Source organism: Python bivittatus, unplaced genomic scaffold (genome assembly GCF_059951505.1).
Source record: "Python bivittatus isolate LINGU-HERP-01145 unplaced genomic scaffold, Pbiv_v1 ctg000020_np1212, whole genome shotgun sequence".
Lineage (NCBI taxonomy): Eukaryota > Metazoa > Chordata > Lepidosauria > Squamata > Pythonidae > Python > Python bivittatus.
Window position 1 is genome coordinate 28489235 of NW_028277030.1, and position 20216 is coordinate 28509450.

The 20216-nt window shown below is 41.8% G+C and overlaps 1 protein-coding gene across 1 annotated transcript; it reads left to right on the forward strand.

Moving 5' to 3' along the window:
* The first annotated feature begins 7960 nt into the window (after window positions 1–7960).
* Window positions 7961–19788, forward strand: CMPK2 (cytidine/uridine monophosphate kinase 2). The gene is made up of 5 exons (XM_025165791.2): window positions 7961–8910; window positions 13034–13148; window positions 15355–15556; window positions 18162–18395; window positions 19193–19788. Exons 1-5 carry the CDS (start codon window positions 8239–8241, stop codon window positions 19314–19316), a joined length of 1347 nt encoding a protein of 448 aa, XP_025021559.2. The 5' UTR covers window positions 7961–8238; the 3' UTR covers window positions 19317–19788.
* The last annotated feature ends 428 nt before the right edge of the window (window positions 19789–20216 follow it).

Here is a 20216-nt window from a genome sequence, read left to right on the forward strand (position 1 = left end):
AGCGAGCAGATAACGGCGTGCATGTGATCAGCGCTCCGCTCCCGAAAGTTTCGGTTTCCTTTCCTTAGAAATTGCGCGAAGCCCTTCAAAATGCCCAGTCTTGAGACGCCTTTCGGAGGGCCCCCGGCGGTGGGCTGCCAGGCGGTGCTCCCAGGAGATACGGTGAAAAGTGCTGCCAGTTAGGAAGCTGGAAGTGGCAGTGTTAGGGTCTGAATCAGACTGCCGCTCCGTCAAGGTGCCTAGGACCAAACAACGTGCGTAATATTTTATTTTATTTTATTTTATTTTATTTTTGCATCAAATTTATATGGCCGCCCACCTCACGAAAAGTGACTTTGGGTGGCGTACAACAAAGTTATAAAACAGTAAACACCTAAAAAACAATTGTTACTAAAAAAAATAAATTAAAAAACATAATTTTTAAATTATAAAAAATAATACGTGCTTCAAAGGAAGGTGTTTTGTGCTGGAAGCAACAGAGACCATGTTCCATACCCTACAAGATCCTCCCCCCAATTCTTTTCATAAGACAGAGTTGGTTCCCCAAAGGACTGAGGCAAGACAGGCGTGTCTGTTCTCACACCCCATCCTTGTCTCGCATGCTCAAGAGGACTCACTTGGGTAACGTATTTCTATCGGTGAGGGGGACTCAAAGTTTGATGGAAAATGGACGCGGCTCAGGAGCATCCAGTTTGTGACCTTCAGAATGGTGGGCCAAAATGTCAGGACTTGGTTTAGTTTTCATTTTTTGAAGTTTGGGAGACTTCTGAGGAGCCAAATGGATGTCTTCTGGCAAACTTGACAGATAACCATTTCACAACTGAGATTCCTGCTCTCCCCTCCCCCGCCATCTTTTGGAGAGTGGCCCTTGCCTGGTGTAGCCCTCCAGCCAAAGGATATTGTGCAGCCTCAACGTCCAGAAGGATGAGGAGGCAGCCGCATTTTGTAATGGCTGTCTTCACACCGCATGTTGGCCAACCACATTTCAGTGTAGCGTATTGCATAAATCCAGCCCATGGGGATATGCACTATGCACTAAAAACCCATGGGGGTTAGTTCATGTTAGGGTGTTGTGCAAGCCTAGGAAATAGGATAACTGAAAAAACCATATTTAATTTACCCATAGGTAAATATGTCATGTGAACACAACCAGCAGATGGATAGATATTTATACTATTTGAGTCTGACACCATTTGTATTAGAGTAAGGTTAGGCTGTCAAAATAAGAACCAAGTACAATACTAAACTTCAAGGATAGGGTTATAACTACAAAACATAGTAGTTGCTTTTTTTTTTTTTTTTGGTCATCTATGACCCTATTATATGGTGGCAGTACATTATGTCTCTGATCAATACATTATCTGAATAAGATGGGGCCATGCTGTATTTTTTGGCTCCCATTGCATTCCCCTAAGTAGATCTCTTACTTACAACAGTGTTTGATAGCTATAAATCCAACAAATCCAACTTTTTCTCAGATGGCAGTGCAGGCATGGAAACCCTCCTTCCGTTGAATATTTTAAAGGCATATAAAAGGTATTTTTAAAAAGCTTACACATTGTAAAGGGAAGACACTATGCAACATTCCATTGTTTTACCTACCATTTATGTATGAGTAGGTAACAAAACTCCAGTGCCCTCTTTTGCTAAGATGCAAATGTCAATATTCATTGTTTATCAGGTGTTTTTATACTACTGTACTCTGAACTAGGTGCCCTCCAAATATGCTTGGCTACAACTCTCATATGATACTTAATCCAGGCTGCTGGGTGGGATGGGGGCATGATCCTGTACAGTGGAGGGTACCAAGGAAGGTTGTCCCCTTAGCCTCACATAGAGGCTTATATCATGACCACCAGAGAGTAGATGATTCTGAGCATATACTTAGAATGGTTCCGTATGTAGGTTACTGGAAAGCAACATTCATGGTATGCTGCTCTGTTTTTGTTGTCACTCTAGCCAAAGAAATGACCACAAATATTAGACTAGCCATACTGGATTAAAATAGATGGCAGTAGTAAGAAAATGTCCAGCCTCTTTCCAAAGAGCTTTGAATTTTGGTGAAGCAAAAATGGGGATATGGATAAAGTAAGTATCAGGCCTAGCAGCAATACCAAATGAAGCAGCAATAGGAATCACGTGGCAAAGTCATAATGTACTTGGGTTATTTGGAGAAAAACAAATCAGAGAGCTGGGAAATGACTAGTGAATAACAGAAAGCAAACAGAAACTCTCCAAAGCTTTAGAGGACCTACTGAGTTTATTCTCCTTTATTTGTTTTATTTGAGCATTCAGGGAAAAGGTTTGAAAACAAAAGTAGACTCTTTGGAGCCTAAGCAGTCCAAACTAAGAACTCAAGATAGCATTCAAAATAACATGCCTAACCAAGGAGATGAATTGTGACCTGCCTCTGCTCTCCTGGACTCTTAGCAGCAGTCTCAATTAGCCTTCTAGCCTCAACTGTGAGCATATAAGCAGCTCCTTACTTGGGTACTCTCTGGCCCCCATCTTCCTTCCTAGGAAGATTTTCCTCTCTTCTCTACCTAGGCAATGTGTTCAGACAAGGCCAGGCAGAACAGAAGGGTGGGGGAGTTTGTTCCTACAAACAATACCTGATAAAGGTAATCCAGCAGGTGTTTTCTCTGTTGATTTCTCTTTGTCATCCCCCAACATCCCCACAACCCTCTACACCTGCCTCTTTGATAGAGCAGCCTTTATGCTTAGCAGGCACTGAGTCTGAAGGCACTCATTCTCTGCTGCTGTGGCTTATTCACAAGAAGTCTGGTGTGTTGCTTTCACCACAAATGTGTGAAAATGATATGTCTCAGGACAAATGGTTAAATGATGGGCATCCATAAAAAGCAGAATAATCCATGCACCAGTATATAAATTTCATCTCTAAACTGTTTATCAATAATGGATCTGTGAAAATTATGCAAATGACAATAAGGTATGGTACCTTTTCTGTCCAGTAGATAATTGGAGTTCACCCTTTTATTTTTTCCTTCCCTGATGCTTCCCCCTGTCCCACTTTACTATTCTAGTTTGGCTGGAAATGAGAAGACTCCTAACCAAGGGCACTGGTAAGGCAACCATGACTTCTCTGATGATTTTTTCCTCCCACAATGATAAGGAATCTAAAATTGCCAGTGGAATTCAGATCACTAAACAAAATATCTGGAAGGAGATTAATTTTTACAAAAAGAGATAGGTTTATAATTCATGTTTACGTTGTGTCTAGTAGCTGATTTATCAGTGCCAGATTTGTCAGTTTAACTATAAAGGTGAATCTGTGATTTTATTTTCCTGTTGTGATGATCCTTTTTGTAAACTAACATACATTGCCTTAAGTTTCTTTCATTAATCAGAATTCACACTTTTACACACTTGAACCTTATGTGTTAATTTTATTTGTTTCAGTTACAATATTAATTCGGCAGTTCTTGTTATTGGGTATATTTTAGACACAAGTTTAATATATGTATGTGTATATGTGTCTATAAGTGAGTATAAGAGAACGACCAAGAAAAGAGACATTATTGTACAGATATTTTAGCCTTGCTGTATAGCCTGTTCCTGTCTCCAATATAAAAAGTTGGGGATTTAATTTTTAAGTACAGGTAGTCCCCAGTTTAAGAACTAGTTCCATTCCTAAGGTCTGTTCTTAAGTCAAATTTGTATGTAAACTGGAACAGTATTATTATATAATGCTGTATAAGTAGTACTGTATAACTAACTCAAGTCATTGTGTATTTAACTAAAATTTTGCTACTATAGGCTCTTTTCTTAACTATGCATCATTCTTAAACCAGGCATTCTTAACCCAGGGACTACCTGTACAATCAGATTTTTAAAATTTTTTTAATCCGCACTCAATTGTGGCCAATTCTGCGGTGACTGCCTGGACGAGTCCCTGCAGTTTTCAAGGCAAGGTGTTTCGGAAGTGGTTTGCCAGTGCCTCCTTCCTAGAACAGAGCCCAGTTGGCGAGCGCAGGAGGCGGGGTTTCCATTGCTTTACGCCATTTTTGGGCGTGCGCGGCTTCCGCGCTACTGGCAATTGCTCCTGTCTCCTTTGCAAGGCGCTGCCAGCATTTTTCCTCCCACCGGGGTGAGAGTCCCCATTTATCTACTCACTAAGTTTTCGAGCTGTTGGGTTGGCAGGAGCTGGGGAGGAAGCAGGAGCTGGCTCTGCCGTACGGAGCTGGGCTCGAACCGCTGAAGTGTCGACCATTTTTGGCCGGCAACTTTCAGCATCATTAAGCCGCTGTGCCACCGCGTCCCTATACAATCAGAATATGCCTACTCAAATACATTAGAACTTGAGGACTGCCTTATCCTACCTAGATGGGTATATTATGATCCTTGCAATATGTAGGCCTATCTACAGAACAATCTGCTTGTTGTGACATTAGGCATTTTACTAAATGTAAGTGTAGCACAGAGAGTGGTTTACCATTTTTATTAATTCCTTTTTCCTATACCTGCTATACTTGTTTAATACTGTAATGCTTACAATAAACTCTTATTGGATCTATTTCCAGTTTTTGTCACAGTAGCCTTTGGACTTGCAATAATGCTTTCTCACCAATCGTTAATCTTAGTATATATTCCACCTGCACTGGATAAGAGTAAAGATCATATAGAAAATCCTTTGTTGTTCTCTTAAATCAGCCCTTTTCCACCAGTTGCAGTTTCCATATCTTTATAGCTGCTGTGATAGTTCTTCTGCTTGAGACACTACAAAGATCATTGGTTGCTGCCCTCTTATTCAAATAAAGTTTGTTCCTACAATGTCCTATGCCTGACCCATCCCCCCCTTGTTTCCCCCCTCCTCACAGGGCAGAGAGATTGCTTAAACAAACTCTCTCTTCCTGAGCTGCTCTCCTCCCCAGCGCTAACAGCAAGTTAATAATCTCAGCTCTGTGACCTTAATTACAGACAGTCCCCTACTTACAAACTTTTGAGTGGCGAACTTTTGCCGATATGAACAAGATGGTCCCAGAAGTTGGGAGAAGGCAGGAAAGGGTTAGTTTCTGGTGCTCCGCTGACTAACCCTTTCCTCCTTTCTCCTGCCTTCCAGGAGGTTGGAGGTTTGTGTTGGAGTTGGAATTCCCAGAAAGGTTTAGTTTACTCAGCATGCTCCGTCACTGGCTGAGGCAGGAACCACCCCCTTCGCCCAGGGACCCATTGCCACCTCTCCTGCCTCACCTGGTGATGGAGTGTGCCACGCCCCACCAGCTCGTCCCATTATGCTCTCCACAGTCTGCAGGCTATTGCTCCTCGCATTGGCAGCAGAAGACAGGGCTCCTCTGCCCACACTGCTGCCCCGCCTCCTGCCTCCTCCTCTTGTTTTTACTTTTTATTTATTTTATTTATTTATTTTGCTGGATTTCTCCCCCGCCCATCTCCCCCACAATAGGGACTCTGGGCGACTTACAAAAAACATTAAAACTATAAATATATATAAAATACATAATACATCTAGAATTAAGAACAATACTGAAAAAGGAAAATCCAAGAAGATGGGAAATCAGATCAGGGACAGCCGGCCACTATGGGGCTAGCCATTCCCCTGCTTGAGGTATTCCCTTCCCACCCCAGGCCAAGTGACAGAGCCAGGTCTTCAAGGTCCTTTGGAAGGCCAGGAATGAGGGGACCAATCGCACCTCCGGGGGCAGAATGTTCCAAAGAGCGGGGGCTACCGCAGAGAAGGCCCGCCTTCTGGACCCCACTAATCGGAGTTCTTTCACTGAGGGGGTCCGAAGCATGCCCTCTCTGTGTGATCAGGTGGGATGGGTTGAAGTCATAGGGAAGAGGCGGTCCCTTAGATAACCTGGTCCCATGTCCAGTTGTAAATACATGCATTGGTTAGAAAATGAATGTTTTAATCACTGTTTATTACTGTTGTACTTGTGAATGTCACTAACAGGTGGTAGCTAAATGAGGAGTGGCTGTATTGTGAAGGCCATGGTTTTCATAACTGTGAAAACTGGATCATCAAAAATGTTAAATGAAGAAAAGAACGTTGGACATGTAATGTGAAGATAAGAGCCATTGAGGAAGATCATGAAGACAGTTGACCATAGAAGGCTAGATGCTATCTGATAACACCAGTAGGATTTTACAAGAACTCAAAGGAGCAGTTACTTATTGACAATTCTGATGAAATTATGTCTATCAGGTTCCAAAGAGTCAGAACTGACTGAAAAACAAATTACAGCAGAGGTGGGGAACCTGCAGCCTTTGAGATGCCACTGAACAGCTCCCAGTAGCTTTAATTCGCATGGCTGATGTTGAGGGATGCTGAGAATTGTTTAACAACATCTGGAGGTTCAAAGGTTTCCCACATTGCTAAATGCATAGCAGAACTGAACCTGTGTTCTACGGGTTGATAGGTTATTTTTGACATTCTATTGTTGCTATAACTCTTGATTCCAGAACAGACAGAGTATAAGCAGTTAAGTTTGTGGAAAGCAAATATTCAGTTCGGGAATTTTATCATTATCATCATCATCATCAATTATTAAATTTGAATGCCACCTGACTCTTAATGACTCTGGGTGGCTCACAACAATCAAAGAAATTACAATAAAATCAATGAAACAATATTAATAAAACGAATATGCCAGTGAAAACCAGTTAGACTCAGGACTGAGCCATATTTTTGACAGCAAGACCCTGCACTTGGGGCAAAAAGCCCAGTGTGGAGATGGGGGGGGCAAGGGGAGGTCAGAAGAATGAGAACATTGTGATACAAACCCCACTGTTTTTGTATGTGTGTTACAACATCACACACATGTACCAAAGGGGTAGAGTTTACAACACACCTAAAAGAGTTGTTTCAACGAGATGGGTGGTGACAAATTTTATATATAAATAAAATAAACAAAATGTAAAATAGTTCCTGTAGACACTGTTGGGCAGATGATGCAAAATGAACAGGACAATGTCACACATAAAGGTAAGCTTTTCTGTATATTTGGAGAGTTTGTGCGGTTTGGATTTTTTGCTATGCTTCATCTACCTTAGGATCTCAGTTTTAAAAATTATGTATAGTTGGGGGGCGGAGGGCTCTAGGGACCACAGAAAAGGAGCTGGGCAACTCCTCTGCCCCTGGGGTCCCAGCTTGCCCACTCCTGCTTTAAGGGATTGGAGGCTTCCATTTTCTTGAGTCAGTGCAATATACAGTATTTGCAAAAGAAACCACCATAATTACATACCAGATTAAAGGTGGTTTCAATGAACTGAGATTAAACCAAAAATTATAAATGTATTAATGTAAGTGTTGGCAACCAATCAGCTTAAAAAAGCTGAACGCTCATTATACCATAGTTTAACTGTCAAGCTGGAAATCCACCAGACCCCAATTTAACAGAAATTGGTCAGAAATCAAGATGTCCATGGTGATTTTTTTCTTTTTTTTACTATCCATACATGTCCAATTTCTATAGCAAAGCTAGGAAGACTGCCTTGTTGGCATATTAGTTACAGATGCTGCTGTGAACAGGAATAATGCTTATCTTGCACATTAGAGTCCATTGGAGTTGGACAGCTTATACATTCAAATAAATAAATAAATAAATCAAAACTAACTAAATAAATAAATATTCTTTGTATGAAAATGTGAGAATACTTTTTTTTTTTTTTTGCACGTTAACATTTTCCCGAGGATACGAACGTTAATCTGATGCAGGAAAAACAGCAAATAATGTTGTGGCTTCTCCCAAGCTGATTCATGTAAAATACTACTAATTTATTTGCATTCAGTAGCCTTTGGATCCCAGTGTTTTGGGTTCTCCCCCCCCCCCCCCACAACCCACTGGCAAACTTTTCATAAGAGGTGGCTGCCTGCTTACTAATACTCAGATCGCTCTGTAAACTTTCATTTTCATGAAAGCGTCAGCTTCATTTCCCAATCGTCTCAGTTTCCCTTTCGTGATATTCCCCATTTCCCGTTCAGTTTGGCTTTGGACGCGCCGCGCCCGTTTCTTGAACCCGAGCTTCCTCTCAGGTGGGTTTCGTTTCCCGCGCAAAACGTCTCGGAAAAGAGAGGCGTTCGCTCTGTCGCTCGCTTTCGTTTCTCCGCAGGTCCTCCGGGAATAGCGGCGAGGGAGCGGCCGGCCACGCGCTCCAACTTTCCCACGCCCCGCTCCTCCGCCATCGTTTTCGATTCCCCGCTCGCCGAATGGGCAGGACCCGGGGCGGCGGCTTCTCGCGCTATCGGGTTCAGACCTCCCGATGCTTCCACGCAGCGCTGTCGGGTTCCTCCGGCTGCCGAGATTAACCATGGAAGCGCCGCCCCAGCGCTTCTCTCCGAACCAAGCGGGCTGGCTCGAGCGCGCCTTCGTCGCTGAATCGGCCGGCGCGGACGTGGACTACTTCGCCCTGAGCGGCGGCGCTGGGGAGCCCGGCAGCCGCGCGCGGCCCCGATGCTTCCTGCCTGCTCCCGGCAGAAGCTACTCCTTTGGCATCCCCGTCGCGCCCACCCTACGGGAGCGCGTCCGGGCGGCCAGGCTGCACAGAGCTTTGCAGCGCCGGCTCAAGCAGGCGCCCTGGGCGGCTCGGGGCAGAGTCCTGCCGCTCCTCTCCTACAGCCCTCGGGGAGCAGTGCTGGAGAAAGGCTTCCTCGTGCAGGACGAGCAGGGGCTGCCGGAGACGCAGTCCTTTTTGGAGCAGCTGTTGAGTCTCCTGCTCCCAGCGCCAGCCCACCTCTCGGTGTACGAGGAGGCCGCAAGCGGCGAGCTCTGCTGCGCCTTGTGGTGTCTTCAGGGGGCAGGAAGGGGTAAAGAGCTGCTTAGGAGAGCTCCAGTGGTGGCTGCTGAAGAACCGGAATTCCATCCTGCCATTCCTCACCTTCTCGGTGATACCGTGTTCAGCTCTCGGGAAGCTGCCTGCGAAGTGCTAGAGGAAGTAAGTGCCCTCCTGAAGGCTGGCTGTGGAAAACAGCAGTTCCCTACAGCCAGATCTCCTTTCCAGTGCATAACTTGAAATCTACAGAAGGAGGAAGGGTGTCTCTGAGCAGGTAGTAACTAGGTAGAGAGTAACTAGGTAGCTCCTGTGGGTAGAGTGGAGGAGGTTTGATAGGGCTGGAGATCATACAGGGGAAACACCTCGGCTTGGTCGAATCAGTAATGGCACAAACTGGTGGGCACTTTTTTCGTGATTCCAGAACTTTGGGTGGTTTGAGGGATGATGAGGTAGGATTGATGTTGCAGCCACAAAGTTTGCCTTTTTTTTTTTTACAGTGTCAAGGTGGAGCGTGAAGAAGGTAGACTCAGTCAGATCATCTAGGTCAATGTTTCTCAAACTTGACAAGGGGCTGGGGAATTCTGGGAGTTGAAGTCCACATGTCTTAAACTTGCCAAGCTTGAGAAACACTGATGTAGGTGCTAAATCAGGGTTCCTCAAAGTGGTCAATATCAACTGCTAAGGGTTGATATTATTATTATTCATAGTACTATTAAAGCAGTAAAATTTTATTATTTTTGTGTAATACAGTAAATGTTTGGGGGTCAATAAACAATCTGAACCTTCACAAAGGGGTTGATGAGCTAAAGAGTGTGGGAACTCTTGTGCTAAACAGACCTTGTGATCTACATTGTCTGCTCCTGCAAGATGCATAACCCAGTGACCCAGTTAAATTGCCATACTGGTGGCAGTGGTAGCAGCAGTCTTACTAAATGGGTCAAACGTTGTCACGGTTCCTCCAGGAAGCCTATGACTTCTTGAGCCTTCACAGCTGGAGCATAATGGCAAGGTTTCATGATATCACTAGCTCCACCATTTGGGCCAATAGGCAGCAGTTGGCCTGGCTGCTGTAGTCAATCAGTGTTTGAGAGGAGTATTCTGTGCTCTCAGCACTTGGCAGTAAATTCTGACATGGAGAGGCCTGCTTTTCCAATCAGTCATTCCTATTCTTTTTAAAGGACTGGATACGACATACAGGTCAACTGATTAGGTTTGCTGTTCTTATAACACAGCTGATGGGTGAGGTTCATATAAACCTGTGCAGTATTGGCTCTGTTGTAGGCTAAAGGTGTTTCCCTTGGTTTTAGTTGCTGGGTTAATTGACTTCTTTTTGTGTGTCCCACAATACATTATGAGAGCTGGTCTGGTGTAGTAGTTAAGGCACCAGGCTGGAAACGGGGAGACCATGAGTTCTAGTCTGTCCTTAGACGTGAAGCCAGCTGGGTGACCACTTCTGAAGTGTTGCCAAGTAAACTGCAGGGACTTGTCCAGGCAGTTGCCAGGAGTCAGAAACTGATTTGAAGGCACACAACACAAAACAAAAAACCTCACAATACATTAATTCCACCTGTGTTGTATGTCTGCTTGAGGAAGAGTCATTAATTCAGGAATGTTTGTTCCATGGCACATTTGGGATATGTAGAAATAATGTATGTCATTAACACATGACTCTTGATGATGCTTGTTTCAATTTCAGTTTCTGTTTTTAATTTTTATTTATTGAACTGTTAAGTAACTGAGTGACATAAATCTGTGATGCACAGAGAATAAAGATATATTTTATTTAAAAATCTGCTAAAAAGACAGAATATACACGTAGATAGTTATATATCTAAAGTGTTACCAGTAGTATATCAGTTGCAATTGTAATAAAATATAATGTCCACCCAAATTTGATAGAATTGTGGTTCCTGCGTCTGGTGTTTCATTATTTTCACTCTATCTGTAATCTTTTCTAACATGGCAGTTGAAGAGGCCTTGTTAATCCACACCTCAATTATTAAATTATCTAAAGTTTTCCAATGTTGGGCAATTATTATAAGATTATAATTAATAAAATTAATAGATTATAAGTTTTATGCTTGAGATTCAGTCTCATAAATAAGTGCAGTAACTCTGGGGAACATTCCATTCTTTGGCTGGTGTGGGTCTTCCGGGCTGTGTGGCCATGGTCTTGAAGTTTTGTTTCCTAACGTTTCACCAGCACCTGTGACCGGCATCCTGTGATCACCCTGGGCACAGAGAGAACTGCTCCTGTCTGTGCTCCTGCACTCTGAAGATGCCGGTCACAGGTGCTGGCGAAACGTTAGGAAACAAAACTTCAAGACCACGGCCACACAGCCCGGAAGACCCACACCAGCCATCGTATGCCGGCCGTGAAAGCCTTCGACAATACATTCCATTCTTTGTTCAGTAATGATGTTTGTCTCCCCAAAATTTTTTACACCAAAAAGGTATAACTTTATTGCATGACTACTACAAATGAAAAAGAGCCAGTTTGGTCTAGTGGTGAAGGCACCAGGCTAGAAACCAAGAGACACTGAGTTCTAGTCCCAACTGAGGCATGAAAGCCAGGTGGGTGACTTTGGGCCAGTCACTCTCTCTCAGCCCAACTCACCTCACAGGGTTGTTGTAGGAGGAGGAGAAAGGAGTATTAGGTATGTTCACCTCCTTGAGTAATTTATAAAAATAATAAAGGCAGGATAAAAAAATCTAAAAAAACAAACAAACCTCTCCAATATTTGGAAGAATAATTGTGATTATTTTATTTTATAATTTGACTGGAATCAAGTGCCAGTGATGTAAAATCTTCCACGGAAGTTCTTGCATTGAAGCTGAGGTGAATCTACCCGATTTCCATAATCTGCCAATTTGTCTCCTGCATTTACCAAAATGCATATCCCAAGATTCCTTTAAGAGGAAGAAGTGGATCTCTTATTTCTAATTGCAATAGTAGCCTATAAAGTTTCGAGATTGTTCCCCTTGGTTATTCTAGGTAGTGAAATATTAAGTTCTCAAAATTAGTGTAAGACTGAATTGCTGAAGCTCCAACATCCTTATTGCCCAGCAGAGATTTAATTGAATTTAATATTTAAGAAAAACCATAGTAACATCACCTGCAGTGGTACCTCGGGTCATGAACGCTTCTGTTCATGACCAATTCAGGTCACGAACAGCACCGTTTGCAAAACTTTGCTTCCGTTCGTGAACTCCGCATCGGGTGATGAACAGGATCTGCGGCCATTTTCCCTGTTGACACACGTGGTCATGTCTTCCTGTAGGGAGGGGGACTCTCCCTCCAAGCAATAACTGCCTCCCCACCCTCCACACCTCAAGCAAGGTTAGCGTTCTCTCTCTTCATAGTGTACTGTACTTTGTGTCATATTTTTGTGGTTTAAAAAAAAATACATATGGTTCAGAATGGATTAACCGTATTTACATTGAACCTTATGGGAAAATTTGATTTGGTTGGCGACCAATTCGGGTCGCGACCAGAGTCGCAGAACGAATTAAGTTCGTGACCGGAGGTACCACTGTATTTGTTGCTCTACCTCTTCTTTACTGAGGGGCTTCCTGTTGTTATAGAAATATTTTAAAGGTTGTATTCTCTTAAAAGTTTCATTTGAGCCAGACCATAGTGATTGTCCTGTTCTATATACGTGAGTTATGGAGTTAGAGTAGAAGTATCCTTTCCCAAGGCCTTTGGATTTTTGTTTTTGAATAATCAGTTGCTTATGGTGTTTGAAGAGAAAGTGTATGAAAAATCCTGGTGGAGAATGTAAACCATGCATCATTATGCAAAATATGGTATAGCATGTTGTACAAACTCAGCTTTTCACTGTCCATGTTCTGTTTGTGCTCCGTAGTGCTTTGTAACAGGGAATATATATGTTTCCTTGAAGGTTTTGCAGGAGGCATGGATATTTCAAAGAATCTTGAAAAATGTGCATGTTTAATTGCACAATATCTTCTAATCTCCTAAATTAGTCCAATCAAATTTAAGTGATGATTTCAAGTGTTGATTTCCTATAATCTTCCATTTGAATGGCCAAGTTACATCTCCTATATGGAAGATTTCAGCATCTGTCTCTGAGAATGTCAGTTGAATTTCTTTCAGGTGACACAACGGTTGCTCAGGGTGTAAGAGCCATGTTCTGTATTCCATCTGGCACTTCAAGTAGGTATCAGAAATGTTGTTGAAGCCACTTGAGGAATTAATCTGCAGAAGGAGTGTCTCAGGTATTGCTCCTAGGACCTCCTAAATCAATGCATCCTCTTGTTACAGTGCACTTCAATAATTCCTGAAGCCAGATTCATTCTAGAACTTGTGGATAAGTCTCCTAACCATCCAAAAAAAGGAAATTTTCCTGTAATAGTTATTGAAGGGCTGGATGCAACAGGTAAGAAAAAACTTAAATATATTCTTATGAAAGCATAGGCAATTTTTTTGACTGAGTTCATGGGACACATATCTGACAGGTATCAAATCAACCTATTTTGTGGGTTTGCATAGCACACTGACCTGAAAACAAACAGGGTTAGGGTTTGTGCAAAATTGTAAAGCCATAAAAAAACAAGATTAAGAGTAGACAAGTGAGTATTCTATCAAATCTTGTCAGCTTACAGATGTTATATAAGAAGCAATATGCAATAAACAAAAAATATGCAAATAAAAGATCCACAAACTAATGAACAACATAAAATGAAGTTAAATTAACCAAACTGAATTACAACCAAAGTAAGATGGGGTCAAGGCTCAAATGCCCTCTGGAAGATGTCTGAGCATTTTCCAGAAGGTAATTAGGTTGAGAACCAACTGGTTACTGCTAGGAGGCCATTTCAAAGAACCAGTGCAGCCATTGAAAAGCAATGCCATCAAACTTTAGCCCTCCTCACCTCTCTAAAGTGGGGCATCGCTAATTTTCCCCGCAGATAAATTAGCTGGGCCAATTCCAATGGGAGAACCTGGTCCTGCAGATAACGAAGCACAAAGCCATGTAATATTTTATAGATTAGTACTACCACTCTAAATTGCACTCAGAAGCCTCTTGGCAACCAAAGTCTGGGGGAATTATGGTAGTCCCATGCTTTCTCCAGATTGAGTCAACAGACCACTTTGTCTTAAATGACCAAACATTTTTGTCTCTGGCAGAGGGGAGGGGCTGGAGCATCTCACTTTATGTGTAACCAACAACATATCTTCCTAACAGGGATGTGGATTGACAATCTGGCATGCAATCTAATTTGCTGCAGATGCTCATGAATAGAACTTTAACTTCTAAACAACATACATTGGATTAACATGCATGGAAATTAACCCTTCTCAACTGAAAAATACTACTCGTTTAGCTACTGTATGTAATTGGTTTCCTTTTTCACCACTGCCTTTACAAATGTTTCACCAGGCTTGAGAATTATGAATACTTTTTTATAAATTATAGTTGTGTCACAGAAATCAATCAATCAATCAATCAATCAATCATGCAAGTAACATACTGCCCAGAATTGTTTCCTGGTTATTAGTTATTTTGGAGGTTGTTAGAGTGTCCAAAGGAGCAAGAAAATAAAATGACAACAATTAAATAAAAGAGAAGTGTGATGGATAGTAATTTGAGGACCTGTGAACAGATGTTAATGTTAGTAGAAAACAGAAATCTTTGCCATATGGCAGGGTTGGGTAGCTGACAGTGTCTGGATCAAATATAGTCTGCACATCCATCTTTCTACCTCCCTCAGAGTTTCCTTACCATACTTGTGAGGATTATAGGAATTGTAAGCCAACATAGCAGGAGAGCACCAGGGTGAGAAAGGCTGATATACATTAATCTGTTTTAATTCATAAAGCAATTCTGTCAGGTGAGTAAGCATTTTTTTTCCTTTGTTTAGTAATTCATCTGATGCTTGCCATTTATAAATATATCTAGGTGATGACATTCATCTATGACACCTGCATTGTAGTATGCCATAGTTTATTTGACCATGGTTTATTGAATATGCCGAACTGGCTGAATTTGAACAAAATCATGATTTACAATAGTCCATGATTGGATGCACACTGCATATTAAACCAAATAGATCACTTTATGGCTTAGCATGATGCGTGATTTGTGAATGAGGCCAGTGAATTCCATGCAAATAGGGGATTAAGGCCTGGTGTGAAGCTTAGATCCTGTACTATTTTAATCCCAGTTCAGTCTTTCCATTCAGTGCAGGTACAAGAAAGTTGCTTCTCATCTTCACCACATCTCCTCACAGCAGGATTGGTGGCAGTTGTGAGGCAGTGTTACTAACAAGGTAGGGGATTCCCTCCTGGAGCAGGCTGAAGTTTCAACTCTTCTTCCTCTCAGTCACAGCTATAGCCTTCTGACAGCAACTACCAAAAAAATGGCTGGTAGTTGCTTTCTTAAGAGAACATCAGCTCTATGGCTCCAGTTGTCCTAACTTCTCTGCAAAGGCTTGCCTCATCTGCACGTAAGACAGGAGAGATCCAAACACAGTGGGCTATTATATATGATACCAATGATCTAATCTAAATTCTTTCAAACTTGATCAACCCAGGTGCTGTGTCATAACTAAGGACCACTTTCCTTCCTGTACCACATGTAGGTAAAACAACAGTAACTCATTTTTTGAAAGACTCACTGAATGCTGTGCTCTTGAGGACTCCTCCATCTTGTGTTAGCCAGTGGCGGAAGATTTTTGATGATGAACCACCACTCATACGGAGAGCATTCTATGCGCTGACTAACTACATTGTGGCTTCTGAAATAGCTCAAGAATCCTCTAAGTCACCAGTGATTCTAGACAGGTTTGCAAAAATAAAATGTTTCCAATAGAAGAGAATATCTGTAGCTCAGGGTTGAACCATGGAGCCCTTGGTGCTCTCTGAGCTTGGTTGTGTGCTTGCAGATATTTCAAAACTGTCTGGACAAGCTACTGTATATAAACAGGGAGCAAACCCCACACTTACTTGCATTGATGATGTTACTGAGTTGGGTAATGAAATATCTGCAAGCAAACAACCAAGCTCAGAGAGCACCAAGGACTCCACAAAAATAAAGTGTCTTGATTGAAAATATGTGCTTCTTGTTAGGTGTACAAATTGTGTTTCTAGTATTTCTCTGAAAGGTTGAAGTAGGAAGTTAACATTAATTGTTTTATTCTTATCCATTACCTGAGGTTATTTTGTTCTATTTATCACAGTTCTGATATACAGGAGAACCTTCAGAATAGCCAAGGGTATATGGCTAGAAGAAGGAAATGGCAAACCACTTCTGAAAAAACTTGCCAAGAAAACTGCAGAGACTAGTCCAGGTAGTCTCCAGCAGTCAAAGCTGACTCAAAGGCACCCCCCCCCCAAAAGGCTAGATAACGATGATGATAATAATAATGAAATATCACTCTTAATTTTGAATTGATGGGTTTAAAACAACCGTGGACTTCTCTGATTGCTGAAAGGATCTTGATATTTGTGCTTTTAACAGCAGCTCCAACCTGTACTGAAGGAAACTGAGGAGCTTCAAAAGCAACCAGAGATACAAAAGCAAACAGAGATCCCGTGACTACCATATCTGTGCAACAAAAATGTAATTGAATATAGTGATTCTCAAGCTGACATTTTGTATTTGGCTCCTTTGGAGTCTCAAAAATCTCAAATTATTTTTAAAATAGTAAATTTCTAGTCCTCATTGTAGAATGCAAAGTGCAGTTTGTTTCTAAAATGTATTAGCCATCTAGCTTATTTTTTTCATCAATCATGATATGTATTGGTATCGATATGAGTGAGCTATAGATATGTCAAAGTACCTTGGCCCTGAGTCCCCAGTACTTTAATTTCCCCAATATATTGAACCACATAATGTCTCTTCCTTTAATCTAAATTAACAAAACAAAAAATTGTGTTATTCTTGTGTTTTAATGCTGTACAGTGGAACCTTGGTTTACGAATTTAATTCGTTCCGTGACTCTGGTCGCACCCTGAATTGGTCGCAACCCGAAGGAAATTTCCCCATAACGTTCAATGTAATTACTTTTAATCCGTTCTGGCGTGGAGGACAGGGAGGCGGCTATTGCTTGGAGGGAGAGTCCCCCTCCCTACGACCACGTGTCAGGGGCGGAAAATGGCCGCGGACCATGTGTCAGGGGCGGAAAAATGGCCGCGGACCATGTGTCGGGTGGAAAAACGGCCGCGGACCACGTGTCGGGCGGAAAATGGCCGCGGACCACGTGTCGGGCAGAAAAAGGGCCGCGGACCGTGTCACGGGAGGGAAAATGGCCGCGTATCCTGTTCGTACCCCGAGGCAGAGTTCACAAACTGAGGTAAACTTTTGCGGCCGGAGCTGGTCGTAACCCGAAAAATTCGTTAACAGAGGCGTTCGTAACCCGAGGTACCACTGTATTTGTTTATGAACTGCCTGGAGAGTTTGGGAGTGACTAGATAAATACAGTAACAGATACTAGAGGACTTAAATCAATTTATTCTTCAGTCTTGCTCACTTAGAATGACTAATTCTGATCTATATGTAATGCAATATGAATATGTGTGTGTGTATATATGTTGTATGCGTATGTATGTGTATGTATGTGTGTGGGTATATATATGTATAAATACATAAACATACTGCATTATATTTATATAATTTTTCATAGTAGAAGGAAAATGGATTTTTTTAAAATCTCAGAGAAACTTTTTAAGAGTTTAAAAACTGAATGCTTATGGATTATATTCTTGTATCACATTGAGTTTAGGGCTGGTGTTCATGCTGCTGTCTGAACAGAAGTACCTGTATAACTACCTCTGTTACTTTCTGACAAAATGTTAAGGCAAAGCTGCGGGGTCACCCAAGTCCTCACAGAGCTCCAAGGCTTAGTTTGTGCCTTGAGAAAATCACTTTGCTTGACCTGATCTGTATCACAAGGTCCTTGTGAAGAGACAGTGAGCAACACTTGGGTTTAAATTCCTTAAAACCATTCAGAATCAAATGAAAGAAAATATTTATATGCGCGTTAACATTTACGTACTGGTCTATCCAACAGGGCTCAAGGCAGCTTACCAAAATACAACATTAAAATATCAGTGTCCCAAGTAACAGCCACAACATAGCAGGAGGGCCCCCCGTTGCAAATCTGTTCCCAAGGCACTCCAGAAAACTAGGTTTTATTGGCTTTCTGAAAGACCAGCAGCCTGGGAGCTCATCTGATCTTTGGAATGCTGTTCCAGAGAATTGGGGCCGTGGCGGAGAAGGCTTGTGTTTTGGTCCTTGAAGATGATGTTTCATAAGAGAAAGGACCCTTCCCTGTGACTGAAGAGTTGTCTTCACAGTTCATTTTACATGCAAAAGCTGATTGTGCTAGAAGTAGAGAATGATTGGTACCTCGGTTTGAAAGTCACATGAATGCCTTTGTTTGGATAGATATTGGCACAGCACTGCAGCATACTCAATTGCAACTGAAATAACTGGGAAAGTGCAAAATCTCCCTCCGCCTCATCATCTGGTGTATCGCTGGCCTGATGACCTTCTGAGCCCAGACATTGTCTTGCTGTTAACTGTTAGTCCCGAAGAAAGAGTCCGGAGGCTGCAGGGACGTGGGACGGAGAAAACAAAAGAAGAGGTTGATTTGGAAGCAAATGATTCCTTCCGTCAAAAGTATGTACTAAAATACAATAAGAAATATCTTCCTTATTGGCACAACCATGAAAACCTTGCTCTGTCTGTTTATGATAAGGAATAGGTGTGATGGGAATTAATTAATTATGGGAAAATTAATTATGGAAAATTATGAGGAAGAGAGTTACATGCTGGTTTTGGTGAACGATAAGACCTTTAGAAATTTGGGGTACGTGTGTGACGTTGCACTTTGCAGGCTCTGCTGCCTTGCGTCAGGTGTCCTGAACTACCAGGTAGACTAGCTGCAAATAGTAAGAGGTTTAGTCAGATAAGACTCTGTGCTTTTAGGTGTAATTGTGCTCCATAGTAATTGAAGCTGGAGTCTGAAATCTTGGGTTCCATAACATACTCCGAAGATATGAAACACAAAGGCTAAGGGTTTGTGAATCAGCCGAGCTCTGATTCAAAGATTCATTTTAATAAATGTGTGTGTGCATACATGCAAAAGTTCATGAAACCTTTGAATTGATTTGAAGTTAACTGATTCGATCTGATGCATTCAGTTCAAAGGAGACAATTTAACTCACTTTCAGATCAAAGCTTAAAATTGAAGCTTTTCGTAGCCCTAATAAAAACCCTTCCTTGTTCTTGGACAAACTGGGTTCACATATCAGTTTGCTTCGCTTTGGATTAATGGCTGTGTGAACCCTGCCAGTGCAGTATTTAAGCCACAATTCATCGTTTTTGAACTATGCTACACTGAAAGTTTTGCTGTTGGCTCCTAATATGTATGCTAAGTATTTCTTCATTTTCTAATGCTACCTATTTTTTAACAGAGTTGAAGAGTCTTACAGAAGAATGGAAAATCCAGCATGTCAAATCCTTGATGCCAGTTCTTCTAAAGAAGATGTTGCTAAAGCTGCTCTACATCTAATTAAAAATCAGTGCCATTTTCTATAGCTGTTTGTGTAGGCATTAGTGTCAGTAACTTTCAGAATCAAAAATTCCCAGGCAAAACACTTAGGTGTTAATATTTCCTGAACAAGCGAGAAGCATAAGGCATGTGCAGAACAGGCTTTCATACGGACAAGCTAGTTTTTAAAATATGGTAATCATACTGAAATGCATTACTGTTACAGGAATGCAATAATTACTCTTCATAATTAAAAACAAAATATGTATATGCATGTTCACGTTATAAACTTTGCTTGGATTGATACTAATTTGTTGTAGATTTTCCAACACATTCTCTTTCTTGCTCTCAGTCTGAATTAACTTCATGACAGTATCACATAGACAAATTGTAGTAAGTGCTTAATGAGGTGGGCTTATCAAAAGGTAAAATAATTAAGACTTTAATGTGAATGACTATGGTCACTGGCGATAAAATTCTTCATTGAAGTGAGAAAGGAATGGGTGTCTAGGCGTCTTTTTGTGTCCTTCCATTTTCCTACCATAGTTGTTGAAGATACCTCATGCTGTTCCATTAACACACTTTGCAGTAATGGCAGGAAGGAGAAAGAAGGGCAGGTCCTCGTTTTAAAAGGAAGAATATGTGCACATCAATAGCTGTGCAAAGGTTCAAAATCAGCTCTAGCATACTATGAAGGGGTTGTACGTTAAGATTTCAGTCTCAAACTAGCCAACCCGTGACCCATTGGGTCATTGTTTCAGAGATATTTCCTTACCTAAACCAAGAAACAGAATGACCAAGGGCAAAAAAACAGCGGGAGTGTGAGCGACTTATGACTTGCTGCCGGCTTCCCCACTGACTTTGCTTGTGAGAAGCTGGCAGGGAGTGTCAGAAATCTTCCCTCCCCCCTCTCTCCCCCCCTTTCCTTCCTCCCTCCCTCCCTCCCT

What these genes read in the sequence shown, in the direction of transcription:
- CMPK2 (XM_025165791.2), top strand. Translation starts at nt 8,239, where the DNA reads ATGCTTCCACGCAGCGCTGTCGGGTTCCTCCGGCTGCCGAGATTAACC. An exon ending in TCACCAGTGATTCTAGACAG is followed by an intron (nt 15,557 to 18,161) that starts GTTTGCAAAAAT and finishes TTGTTTGGATAG; the next exon opens with ATATTGGCACAGCACTGCAG. An exon ending in AATGATTCCTTCCGTCAAAA is followed by an intron (nt 18,396 to 19,192) that starts GTATGTACTAAA and finishes ATTTTTTAACAG; the next exon opens with AGTTGAAGAGTCTTACAGAA.